The sequence below is a fragment of the Antechinus flavipes genome, chromosome 1 (genome assembly GCF_016432865.1).
Source record: "Antechinus flavipes isolate AdamAnt ecotype Samford, QLD, Australia chromosome 1, AdamAnt_v2, whole genome shotgun sequence".
NCBI lineage: Eukaryota > Metazoa > Chordata > Mammalia > Dasyuromorphia > Dasyuridae > Antechinus > Antechinus flavipes.
Window position 1 is genome coordinate 357,488,680 of NC_067398.1, and position 14,226 is coordinate 357,502,905.

A 14,226-nucleotide genomic window follows, 5' to 3' on the forward strand; every position below is an offset into this window, starting at 1 on the left:
AAGCCTTTGTGCAAACAAAACTAATGCAAATACAAAGTTATTATTAAATAAAATTAAATTAAAAAAAAAACTAATGCAAACAAGATTAGAAGAGAAGCAACAAACTGGGAAAACATCTTCACAGTTAAAGGTTCTGATAAAGGCCTCATTTCCAAAATATATAGAGAACTGACTCAAATTTATAAGAAATCAAGCCATTCTCCAATTGATAAATGGTCAAAGGATATGAACAGACAATTTTCAAATGATGAAATTGAAACTATTACCACTCATATGAAAGAGTGTTCCAAATCACTTGATTAGAGCAATTCAACTCTATGATACCACTACACACCTATCAGATTGGCTAAGATGACAGGAAAAAAATAATGATGAATGTTGGAGGGGATGCGGGAAAACTGGGACACTGGTACATTGCTGGTGGAGATGTGAACGAATCAAACCATTCTGGAGAGCAATCTGGAATTATGCCCAAAAAGTTATCAAACTGTGCATATACTTTGATCCAGCAGTGTTACTTCTGGGCTTATATCCCAAAGAAATACTAAAGAAAGGAAAGGGACCTGTATGTGCCAAAATGTTTGCGGCAGCCCTGTTTGTAGTGGCTAGAAACTGGAAATTGAATGGATGCCCATCAATTGGAGAATGGCTGGGTAAATTGTGGTATATGAATGTTATGGAATATTATTGTTCTGTAAGAAATGACCAGCAGGATGAATACAGAGAGGCTTGGAGAGACTTACATGAACTGATGCTAAGTGAAATGAGCAGAATCAGGAGATCATTATACACTTCGACAATGATATTGTATGAGGATGTATTCTGATGGAAGTGGATTTCTTTGACAAAGAGACCTAACTGAGCTTTAATTGATAAATGATGGACAGAAGCAGCTACATCCAAAGAAAGAACACTGGGAGACGACTGTGAACTATTTGCATTTTTGTTTTTCTTCCTGGGTTATTTTTACCTTCTGAATCCAATTCTCCCTGTGCAACAAGAGAAGTGTTCGGTTCTGCAAACATATATTGTATCTAGGATATACTGCAACATATCTAACATATATAGGACTGCTTGCCATCTAGGGGAGGGGGTGGAGGGAGGGAGAGGAAAAATCAGAACAGAAGCGAGTGCAAGGGATAACGTTGTAAAAAAATTACCCTGGCATGGATTCTGTCGATATAAAGTTATTATAAAATAAAAGAAAAGAAAACATAAAAAAGAAAAAAAAGAAAAGAAAAATGAGCCATCTTGATTTCAGGTCTGGCATTCTATACCCTGTGCCATTTATCAGCCCTTTACTACTTCTAACTTTCATTAAAAAACAGGAATAGAGAATGGAAGAGAACGGAATCACTCTTGCAACAAGTAAACATATTCAAGCAAAACAACATCCATAGTAGATATCCAAAAATATATCTTTTTTTCTGTACCTTGAGTCCATCACATCTTCATCAGAAGGTTGATAACATGATGCATCATGGAGACGTTGTGATCAAGGGCTCTTAAGTATTAGATTTTTTTTTTACAAGGTTTTTTAAGATCTATTTTTTAAACATTAAAATTCTTTCTTGATGTATAAATCTCTACTCTGGGTCACATAAAACACATAATCCATAAAAAGTAAGAGTTGTAGGATCTTTCCAAGAGTAACATAGAGGAGCAAACTGAGTTAGATGCAACATAATTACCAAAAAATTGTGCTGGAGAAAAAAGTTATAACCAAAAAGCCATATGACTAGAAAATGAAATGGGCCAGATATGTAACAAGACCAACGTGACGTAGGAGCTATGAAGTGTCATGAAATTTTAGAAGATCTCTCGCATATTAGGTGGATTCCTGATAGAGAAGAGTCATATAAAATGTGAAGATATGGACAGGTTATAATCTGAAACACTAGAGGAACACTCACATTGATGAGATCAAAGGTCTATCAAAGTAAAATCTAAGTAGTACAGAAAGTTAGAAGTTACTTCTTGCTTATGTCTTTGGGAAATATAACAGAGGAAAGATAATGCCGCTTCTAGGTTAAGGTGGGGAAAATTTTACATATTTATTAAAATAAGGGTTTTTTGATACCTTTTGTTTTAACATTGCTAGAATTTCTCCTTGTAGCTATTTCTCAATCCTTTTCCATTGTTATTTCACATGACAAATAATTTTTAAAAAGAGAGAAAAATCAGTAAAATCAATCAAAACATTAAAAAAAAAATCTCAAAATACATTCAAAGTTACACATAACGGATCTCTACCAACAAAAAAGAGGGGTGGAATGTCTTCTATTTCTTCTTTGGGACTAATGTTCATTTAAAATTTTGCAACATTCACTTCTGATTGCTTTGTGGTAGTTCTTACCATTTATGTGGGTTGTGGTCATTGTAGATAGATTTTTTTTTGGGGGGGGGGGGGCGCGCGGCGCAAGTATATGTTGTTTTACTCTGCATCAGATTATGTGTATTTCTCTGTATTAATTTCTTATAGCACAGTAATATCGCATTACATTCAGGTAAGACAATTTGCTTAGCTATTCCCCAATCAATATTCCTCCTATCTTTTCCTTTCCTTCTCCATTATTAATACCTTAATTCAGCCCTTTAATAATTAATACTTAAAGACTATTTCAATTATCTCCTAACAGATCAATTCATTTCTTGTCTTTTTTCCATCTTATCTTCTGTGCTTTAGATAAATTATTTATTTGTTCCTATCATCTTCCTTTTTAAAAGAAACAGTCTATGATCTCTATTGTTTACCAAAAACATTGCAGATTTTTTAGGCTAGAAGTAAAGGTTTCTTCAATATGGCTATTACTTACCTTTCCAGCCTTATTTCCTTTCACATATCCTGTAATCTGCCTATAGTGAACTACCTGCCTATACTTGAACATGTCATATTTTCTCATTCTTATTCTTTTTTCATGTAACTACCTTTGTCTGGAATGTCTATCTTATCCTGTTTTCAAATAATTGAAAGACTTAGTTCATACATTTGAAGCATTGGAAAAGGACCTCTCTTATGAAATAAATATATTCTTCTTTATATTACAGCTATTTGTGTATGTGTGTATATATATATATATCTTATCATGTTTATTAAATTAAAAATTTCTTGAGGGCAGAAGACATTTCCATAACCTATAGCACTTACTATAATAAGTGTATACTATAAAAGTGTATTACTATAATAAGTATATAATTCTACATAGTAGGCACTCAGCAAAGGCAAATATTTTTGATAATTAGCAAATCTTTAGTGAATTCACTAATAAGTTTATGAAACATTACTACGATGCAGAAATTTATGTTAAGTTATAGCTCTTATAAGTCAAACAATATCTAGCTAGCTGTTCTTTTTATAGTGGCAAGAAATTAGAAACTGAATGGATACCCATCAATTGGGGAATGGCAGAATAAATTATAGTACATGAATATAATGGAACATTATTGTTCTGTAAAAAATAATGAACAGGTTGATTTCAAAAAGGCCTGTAGAGACTTATATGAATAGATGCTAAGGGAAGTGAGCAGAACCAAGAGAACATTGCACACATGTGATGATTAACATTCATATACTATAACTTATTCAACCATTCCCCAACTGATAGGCATCTACTCAGTTTCTAGTTCTTTGCCAGTACAAAAAGGACTGCTACAAATATTTTTGCACATGTGGATCCTTTCCTCTCTTTTTATGATCTCTTTGAGATACAGACCTAGTAGACCAAAGAGTATGTAGGTATGGTATGATAACTCTTTGGGCATCGTTCCAAATCACTCTCCAGACGATTTTAAACTGTAAAGATTATTTGGTCTAACTACACATTGGTAGCATAAATACCCAACAACAACAAAAAATCAATTGTATTATCTTTCTCACTCTGAAACCAAATTTGAACATCTCAAATGCTTGCATGTAGTTTTTTTTTTTTTAATTTAATTTTATTTAATAATAACTTTGTATTGACAATCCATGCCAGGATAATTTTTACACAGCATTATCCCTTTGCATGTAGTTTTGATTTGTATGTTCATTCACCAACAGGTCGCTCTCTCACAATGTCAAATTCAAAAGCACATATATTACAAAAAAACTACATTTTATTTATTACTTACTTTAATAGCAATGTTAATTGAAACTTCCTGAATATTGGAGAGTCGTGGGTAAAGCCTTCCTTCCTCTAGCTCCTTTTCTGTCAATTGTTCACTCAATGCCTACAATACAGAAAAAAGCATTTTTAATATCACAGAATCATTACAGTTATCTGATGAGGGGTATCAAAGACTACTACAGGAAATAAAACCCACAGGCTTACTTTCTGACAGCAATAAATCTAAAACACCATCCGCATATGAAAATACATAACTACACATAAAAAAAAGTTGTATTCTTGTTAAATTCTACTCAGCAAAGACATCAAAAAATCACATGAAATTTCTGAAATTTTAAGAAATCTCAGAGATCACCGAATTTAATTCTCTCACGTTTTATTTTTTTTTTGATCTTCCTTTCTTTTCAGTAAAAAAAAAAAAAAAAGTTTTATTTAAATTTTTGCCTTTATTCCAGTCATTTGTAGAAGTTGGAAGAATTTCATCACCAGAGTGACTCCATCTTTGTAAAATATAAGAAGTAAGAATAAGTCAAAACACCTGTTATCATGACTAATAATAGTAAAAATACAGCAATTACTATATGTCAGGCAATGTGTTAAGCTCTTTACAATCATTATTTCATTTGATAAATTTATACAGATGGGGAAACTGAGGCAAATAGAAGTAAAGTGAGTTATTCAGGGTCACACAGCTAGTAAGTTTCTGAAGCCAGATTTAGACTCAGTTCCCAAACCTAGGCCTGGAACTCCACTGCACCATTTGCTAGTTCTTAAAACACAGACACTACATTTTCCCTACTAGTTGCATGCTCTAAAATTGTGTCTGAAAAGTTACTAAGAAGAAAGTTCATGCTTAAACTCATAAAAGCTAATAAGATTACCTAAGGAGTGTATAGCAAAATAAACAAACAGAAAGGGGTACATTGCATTTAGGGATGTGTAATATCAGGAAAAGATTAAGAAGGAACAATCAGTATAAAGAGAAAATGAGTATCATGAAAATTCTAGAGAGAAGAGAATATTCAAAAGGAGAAGGTAATCAAAAGTGTTAAATGTTTCAAAGAGGTATAAAACAATAAGGATTGGAGTTGCCTCTCACATTTTATAAATAAGGAAGTTGAGATCTAGCACTATAAAATGATTTAAGGGCACACAGACAGTTAAATACCAGAACTAAGATTCAAAACTAGGATCTGGCTCCAAATCCATTTTTCTTCTTACTATACAAGTGCTTGATATTATTCTTAGACTTCAATAATTATTTGAACTACTATTTCAGAATGAATATCTATAGCTGTCCTCAAAAATTAATTCCTATTCTAGACTTTATGGAGACTGGAGTTCAAATAAACCAAATATATCAAGAAAAAATCAGCAGTAAATTTGAATTTTTTCTACGGTCAAATGAAAAAAAAATCAGTTTTACTGATTTAAAAGAAAATTTTAAAAATTACTCTACAAAATGCACAACTTTCTGGTGGGTAAACGAGAAATGCAACAGGCATACTACTTTCATTGCCAGACTGATTTAAACTATTCTCTATTAGTATGAAAAGAAACTTATCATATGTTCAATTTCAATTCAGAAAGCAATTATTAAACACCTATTATATATCAAGCAAAGAAGCAGAAAATAGAGATACAAAGACAGAAAAGAAATAGTTTCTCTGGAATGTGAACTATTTGCATTTTTGTTTTTCTTTCCGAGTTGTTTTTACCTTCTGAATCCAATTCTCCCTGTGCAACAAGAGAATTGCTCGGTTCTGCAAACATATATTGTATCTAGGATATACTGCAACATATCTAACATATATAGGACTGCTTGCCAGATATCTAGGGGAGGGGGTGGAGGGAGGGAGGGGAAAAATCGGAACAGAAGCAAGTGCAAGGGATAATGTTGTAAAAAAAATTACCCTGGCACGGATTCTGTCAATATAAAGTTATTATAAAATAAAATAAAATATTAAAAAAAAAAAAAAAAAAAAGAAATAGTTTCCCTGCTCTCAAAACTTTTATTGACGGGGTAGGGATAGAGAATGGGAGTTGAATTCAGCATTGAGAAAGAAAATTATTATAAATGTTACCTTAAAAAAAATCTATGTAATTTAAAAAATTTAATTGTTATTATTTTGGGTTATATTTTAAGTTCCAAACTATCTCCTTTTCTCCGTCCCTCCTAATCTTTCTCCAGAAGAAGCCACCATTTAGCACAACTGTGTGTGTGTGTATAAAGTATATTTTTATTTATCAGTTCTTTCTCTGAAAGTAGACTGTATCTTCCTCTGTAGTTAATTTGAATATTTATAATATTCAAAATATCTAAGTTGTCCTCTGAACAAGATTACTGTACTATAATACTGTTCATTTCATTCTTCATTTATTTCATACACATCTTTCCATATTTTGTTAAAATCAACCAGCTCATCATTTCTTACAGTATAGTAGTATTCCATCACAATTATTACCAAAACTTGCTCAACCATTCTTTAATTGATGGACATTCCCTCATTTCCAGTTCTTTGCCATAACAAAGAGAGCTGCTATCAATATTTTAGATCACATAGGTTCTTTTTCTTTTTTCCTGATTGGGAAATATAACTAATAGTAGTATCACTGGGGTATATGGTTTTATAATTTTTGGGGGTTTGGGAATAATTCCAGATTATTCTCCAAAACACTTGAATCAGTGTCCCAATTTTTCCACAACCCCTCCAAATTTCTTGTTTTGCCCTTCCAAAACAGTTACCTTTGAAGCTTCTAGAAAGACGTGATCACTGATATGCCGAACACCACTAAGAATTACAGCTAGAGCCACACCTAAGATAAAATGTTTTAAGTTATTTGACAAATTAATCTCATATCACATGAAATTTCATGTTTTTCAAAGAGTGCAAAGAAGACATAATAATGGTCATTACTTTTCATTTTAAGAAAATTCCTTGAGTCAATAAAAAATGAAAACTATACAAAATACTAAATTCCTTCTGCTAATCTCCCAAACTCTGGAAGTTAAAACAAATAAAAAAATGAACATCAATGTCAAATAACTATGTCATGTTTTATTAATAATAAATGAGACATTATGGTAAAACATAAAGACCATTCATTGCATTCCAAGTCAGGAGACAGGTTCTCATTTTAATTCTACCACTTACTAGCCCTACAATCTTGAGGGAATTACTGCTCCTTTCTCAGTCTCCGTTTTTCCATCTGGAAAACAGGAACAATAAAATCTGTTCTGCCTGTAGTATAAGCATGAAAAATACTTTTTTTGCATCTCTACTGGCCACGTTATGAACCAGGAGTAGCTATTTACCACATAATCATCAAGTAGTTTAGAGATTTTTGAGGAAAAAAGTCCAGGAATTCATCTGAACCATGAATTAAGGTTCAAGTGTAAGCCCACCCCTTCCCTCTCTTTTATTTATGATAATGCCTCCTTGAGCATCTTATGTAAGTCTTTTTCCTTCTCCCTCTACTCATGTATTCCTTTTCTTTTTTTCCCCATTTTTCTCTTCAGACAGACAAAATATAATAGAACTACTCCCTAAACCTTGCCTATTTGGACTTCCTCTATAATTTCTTATGATAGGATTCATCTCCCCATATTACAATGTAAGTGGTTTATTCTTATTTAGTCCATGATCATTGTTTGTTTACTTTAAGTTTCTCTCTCTCTCTCTCTCTTTTTTTTTTTTTTGCTCAGGCAATTGGGGTTAAGTGACTTGCCCAGGGTAACACAGGTAGGAAGTATTAAGTGTCTGAGGCCAGATTTGAACTCAGGTCCTGCTGACTTCAGGGCTAGCACTCTATCCACTGCTCCTTCAAGTTTCTTTTACCTCTTTTATTTGAACTTCAAAGTTTCTATATAGCTCTGGTCATTTCATCAGGAATTCCTGGACGGTTTTTTATATCCCCTCCTTCCTTCCTTTTCTGTAGGACAGTACTCAGTTTTGGGGGGTAAGCCAATCTGGGTTTTACCTTCTGAAGTAGCACACTCCAAGCTCTCTGTGCCTTTTGAAGTGGTGACCGTGAAATTGAATTAAATTATAACTGTAGCACTGGGCTTGAATTCTTTCTTTCTGGCTGCTTGCATGATTTTTAATTTGACTTGGGAATACTGAATTTTAATTATAATATTTCTGGGAGTTTTCATTTTGGGGTTTATTTTAAAAAGAGATAACCAGTGGATTCATTTTGACTTGGCCCTCTGCTTCTAAGAGATCTGAGGAATTTTCCTTTAAGTTTTCTTGAAATATGACATCTAGATTCTATTTTTGGCAATAACTTTCAGAGTCCAATGAATGATTTTTTTTCCTCAAATTATCAACAAGATTAGTTCCTTCTGTTATACATTAAATTTTTTTCTAGCCTTTTGACTTGACTTTACTATTTCTCATTTTTTAATGGAATCATTAGCTTCTATCTTGTCTATTATAATTTGTATTTCTTGTGTCAGACTGTTAATTCCCATTACAATATTTTCTTCTACAGATTTCCTTTTTTTTTTTTTTTTTTTTTTCGGCAAAGGCAATTGGGGTTAAGTGACTTGCCCTAAGTCCCACAGCTAGGAAATGTTAAGTGTCTGAGACTCAGATTTAAACATCCCTGATGTCAGGGATGGTGCTCTATCCACTGCATCCCTCTTCTATAGATTTCAATTATTTTCCTTTAGCACCTTCATTTTATTGACAAAAACTTTGATGATAATGAAACTTTTGTTTCATATTTATTCCCAAGCTGAATTTTTCTTTGAAGTTTTTTCTTGTCTGGGTTTTGGAGTTAATTTTTCTTCTCCTTGTGGGTTTGTATCAAGCATCTTTGTTACTATAACACCTCTTAATGGTGGAAGTCTTTTTTTGTTTGTTTTCTCCTTTTTCCAGCCTACTGCCTGACTTTGGGCTTGATATTAGGACTGGACTCTGTGCACTTCTAAAGATAAGGTCTGGGGTGAGCCTCTTGCTGTTTTGAATATTCCAGGCATAGTTCAGGCTAGAAATCTGCAAAAGCTTTCAATACTCCTAAAAGTCTGATCCAGGGCCTGCCTTGGTTCCAATTCTTCAAATTCTTGACCTGGTTTTAGGACTGAGCAACAATAGATACCAGCTGAGTCAGCCTCTATTAACCATTTGGAACGCTGTGCTGGTTTAGAGGGTCACAACTGATGGCTCACCTATGATTTGGGACTCCTCTGCAGGTGGCAGAAGCTACTTGATCCTGAACCTGTCCTCCCTGTACACAGTCTTAGGCCTGTGGTGGGACAATGGTGGGAAGCAGAATCAGGGTTAAGAGAGATTTTCTTTATCTTTCTGTGGATTCACAATTGGAACTTAGTTATGGGGACCAGTGCTGCCAACTGAGATGTCCCTGCAGCAGTTTGGGATCTATGCAGCCTCTTCCAATGTTGGAATGTTCCTCAAGAGGTGCTCCCCATCAGACTCTCCTCTCTATACCAATTTTGGCTGTAACTTTTTCTTGAAATTTCCCATTAGGATTCAGTCTGGGGCATTTTCTAGATCTATTTGGAAGAATTTTTGAGAAGAATTTGTTATACTGCTTCTTGCTACTCTGCCAAATTGTTTCTGCCTTCAGTCCTAGCATCATTCATTCTTAAAAGCTATAGCAGAGGAATGCAACCGTAGTAGGGTCTAGCAAGCAACAAAGGCTTGGAATCAATTAGTGATATATTGAGAATCTTAACCTAGGTATGTCTGAAAAGGAACTTCATTAGATTATTAGTAAGGTAAGGAATTTTTAAAAACTAAACCAATTGTCAAAGATCATTTAACTAAGAGGGAAAGTACCTGCACCAACAAAATTATAGATCCTAAAGTAATGAAGTTAAGTTTTCATCTGAAATTCAAATATTGTCAAATCAATTATTCATATCAACTGAAGAGAAGAGTGGTATGGATACTACAAAATTAAATTTACTTTTCCCCTATTTTGGTTAAAAAACAACTTTTTTTTCTTTTAGTTGTTGTTTTAAAATTATTTCTAGCTCTTTATATTTTTCAATAAAAAAATGAAATTTTATGGCTTTAATGTTACTGAAGGATATTATAATTACTGTCAATACTCATTCACATAGCACTTCACAGTTCACACATAAACACATAGAATGAAGTGCTTCATTTAATTATCTCAAATGATCTTTGCATTAGTCTTATGAAATACATAGTACAATTTTATGATTCTCTCCATAACAATACAAACAAACAAACAAACAAACAAAAAAAAAAAACCATAAAATCCAGATACACTAATGCTTAGGGAGTTCACAACATTTCAAACAAAATAATGAAGTAATTGAATGAATGAATGTAAATGAAGTAAATGAAGTAAAATGAAATCTCCAATCATAGTATGAATGTTGTTCTGCTTTCCCATCTAATTCCATCCCTTTTCACCATCTGAATACTGGTAGTTGATAGCATTGTTTTTCATATTATAGCAAAGCTTTTTAAAACAAATGGAAAAAGCTTGGATAAGTGCTTACTTGTTTTACTACTAGTAAATACAATGCAAAAGATAATGGAATATTTCTGTGGATTATTTTGATTTTCATGATTTGTTTAGTTTTGATTGATCAATTGATAATACTACATTATAGATTACAAACCTCAAATTTTCTAAGACTATAAAATTCCTAGAATTTGAAAAATACTGTCCTTTTGTAGGAAGAACAAAGTTAAAACTGCTTATTTCTTTGTAAGACAAACATTATTCCCATCATTTTCTTTGTGTGTGGGTGTGTGCACATATGTGGATGTGCACACACAAAATTAAATCCTATACTGTAAAATATCTTTGGAGTTTACCTGGGAAAATATAAGCATTGTTTCCTTGGCCTGGGATAAAATATCTTCCATCTTTTAATTTCACAGGCTCAAATGGACTACCACTGGCAAATAAGCATCGGCCCTGTTTAAACAAAATACAGTATTAATGAAAAATATCTTTAATAACTAGGTGACTTTTTCTGAACTACAATTCAGTAGTGAATCCACACAAAAGAAGTCCTAAAACTATAGGACTTATAAAGTGAAAGTTATAAAGCAAAAAAAACGGAGAGATCTAAGTCAATATTTCTAATGCAATAAAAGCTAGCTAACATTGAAAAAAAACCCAAAATTTATATATTAAAATGGACAAGTACAATATAGAGTAACCATATGAAAAATGTTACTAATTTTGAAAAAACTGATTTCCAAGACAAAAGACTTTTTAATTTTTCTGTAGTCAATTTAAAACCAAAAACCAAGGATAAAATGCCTGGCAAATACCACAATACACATGATACTGTTACCTGTCAACATTACTGAGAAAAGAGAAATGAGTACAAAAGTGATACCATGTATGTTCAGAGAAATAAGCATATGTCCGTTATTTTTTCAACTTAGGAGAAAAAATAAAACTTTGTTATTACCTTGAAGGCAGGTACTGAGTTTTCTAATTATTTGTATCCTCTAATAACTGGTGCAACTAGTTCTCTAATAACTCTGCAATCAAATGCTCACAAATAAATAAAAAAATTGACCTAAGCAGCACTTATGTGAAATCTCAGATATGAGATATTCCTTTCAAGTTTGTTTATAAAATAAATTTTTGTAAAGTGAACCACTTTCCCATAAAATACCAAGAAGTCAGAAAACAAAGAAGAAACTAGTCAATTAATGAACACTATAAGCAGTCATCTAACATTCAAAAATTATTTATAAAGAACAACTGAAAATACCATGAGGTTTCACAGTCAGATTTAAACTAACTCCATAAAATATTAAGGACAGATTTTTTTATGATATAAAGCTATCAAGCAGTTTTTAATGGTTATTTCTAGCCATTACAAATTCTGAAAAGGCAGAATCAGTGGTGTAATTCTACCCAGATCATTTAATTCTTGTAAATAGAAACAAAGAATAACATTCTGGACTGAATAATTTTTAATAGTACACTTACATCCACATTCTTTCCTCTCAGGTAGTCTCTTAAATTCTACATCTATAATAGGCTGTTTTTTAAAAAGAAAATATTCTCAAACAGCAGAGGGCACTAAGATACCCAAATCTTCTAATACCTTCTCTGAATACAAGCTACCATATTACATGTAAAACATGACAAAGCATTTTTTAAAAGCTTTCATAAAATGAATTTACCCAAAAAGTGCTCTCCTTCAAAGTAATGATCTTGAAAAAAACTATATGCTTACTTCATCAATATTGTAACATCAAAATATTGTTGGGAATATTCTCTTAAAATATATTTCAAAATATACAGGATCACAGGAGTTTGGAGTTGGAAGATAATTTAGAAATCTAAGAAACTCCCTAAATTCATATTAGAAAACTGATGTCCAAATTCATGGAGGCAATAAATGGGAGAGTAGAGATCTGAACTGTGAGACCTCTGGATCTAAGATTCTTTTTATTATGTCAGGATGCCTGTCTCTTAATGTTTTTAGAGATCACAAGTCTTCAAAAGCCTTTGAGGAAAGATTTGATTGCCAGAAGTTAACAGTTAAGCACAGGGCTTAAATAATTGCCCAGGATCAAGCAGCATAGGGGAAAAGCAGGAATCTGAACTGCACCACACATGGCTAACAAGATGATCAGGTTGGACAATGCTATTTTTGGTTAAAAATAGAATGTGACTCAAGGTAGGGAGACCAGTTTTCTTGTATGGCTCAAATTATCTATGAAGACTTAAAGAATGTCTGAGAAAGAATTTCAGAAGCCTTAGAGAGCAGGTGATCAACCTATTGCTAGAGTAAGAAAAGTCTGAAGAAATTCCCTGACAAGAAGTCACCCAATGTTTGCTACAAGTGAACGGGAAAAGAAAATTTTCTCAAGGTAGTCAATTTACATTTTAAGCAAAGTTTCAACATATTCAAAAAAGGGGGGGGGGGGGGGAGAGGTAATTCTTAACTCTGTGGGTCTTACCAATACAGGCTGTGGCAGGATCCAGCCCTAGTGGAGTAATTTGCTGACCACTGATCTACATCAAAGCTTCTTAAATTGTGGGCTATGACCCCATATGGAGTTGTGTAACTCAATGTGTGATATTTATTATCAGTAAATATATGATTTGTATATCTATTTTATATATCCATTGTAAATAGCAATTATTTCTGCTTTGGCCAGAAATCCTGAAGGTCTTCTCCTCCCAGATTCATTCATTCATTTGTTTGTTTGGACTAGGTGAAAGAGTAGATTCTTTGCCTCAATTACCACCTAGCCTTAATCACTGAATGGGTGCGACCTCAGTCAAAATAAGATCTATTTAAGACTTTAGTTTACAAAGGCCACAGTTTCCTATCGCATCCAGGGCCATCTCTAGTCATCGTGATATATATCTAGTCACTGGCTCTAGAGGGGAAAGTGAGGCGACTTTATTCAGCCCTGCCTCACTTAAATGCAATTCACCTCTATGCCATGGGATTACTCCCGAATATCATGGTCCTCTTTGAGAATGAAGGACCAACAAAAACAACAGGTAAAAATTTCTTGAGTACAAAGAAGTTGTGTCTGGAAAAAAATTTAAGAAGCCCTGATCTAGATTATTTCTTTGCCAACTTTCCTTGATCCAATTTCTTGATGCTCCTTTTTACTTCTTCCTCATATAGTTGCCACAGATATCCCTGCAGGGCCGAGTCTAGGGCCCGACTCTCATACATACCTCTTGTGTCTCTATAATGTTTTTCTGCATTAAAAAAAAACCCACAAACTTTTTTTCCTTGTTTCTATATAATTTCCTAAAGAAGAGTCCCTAAAATCTTTTGGATGTCACTGGAATAAAAGTGGTACTCTAATACAATTAACTTCAAAGGACAACATTTCTTTCAATTGTAAAATTTTAAAGGTTCATATATTTCATTTGCCTTCCTGATCCTTTCTTAAACACTAATAATAGGCAATCTTCTAATGACAGAGAATCTCATTAAGATAGCAAATTACATTTTTTGGACTTCCAGTTTTCTTGACTTATTATAGAATCATGAAACACATAAGAGTCAGAAAGGATCTTAGAACTCATCTAATCCCCCAGTTTCTTAAACTGTGGGCCTTCTCTGGGGCTTTGTAACTGAATGTGATTTAACAATTTAACAAATTATGACTTG

General features: G+C 33.0%; 1 protein-coding gene across 1 annotated transcript in view; it reads right to left on the minus strand.

Annotated features, from left to right (window-relative positions):
* The window catches only part of ME2 (malic enzyme 2), a 71,589-nt gene that overhangs the window by 15,203 nt on the left and 42,160 nt on the right, over positions 1-14,226 (minus strand). The window contains exons 13-15 of the mRNA XM_051969619.1: positions 10,931-11,033; positions 6,856-6,926; positions 4,114-4,212 (exon numbers count right to left, since the gene is read on the minus strand). Coding sequence (XP_051825579.1) covers positions 4,114-4,212; positions 6,856-6,926; positions 10,931-11,033 — 273 coding nt within the window. The remainder of the gene's footprint in view (positions 1-4,113; positions 4,213-6,855; positions 6,927-10,930; positions 11,034-14,226) is intronic.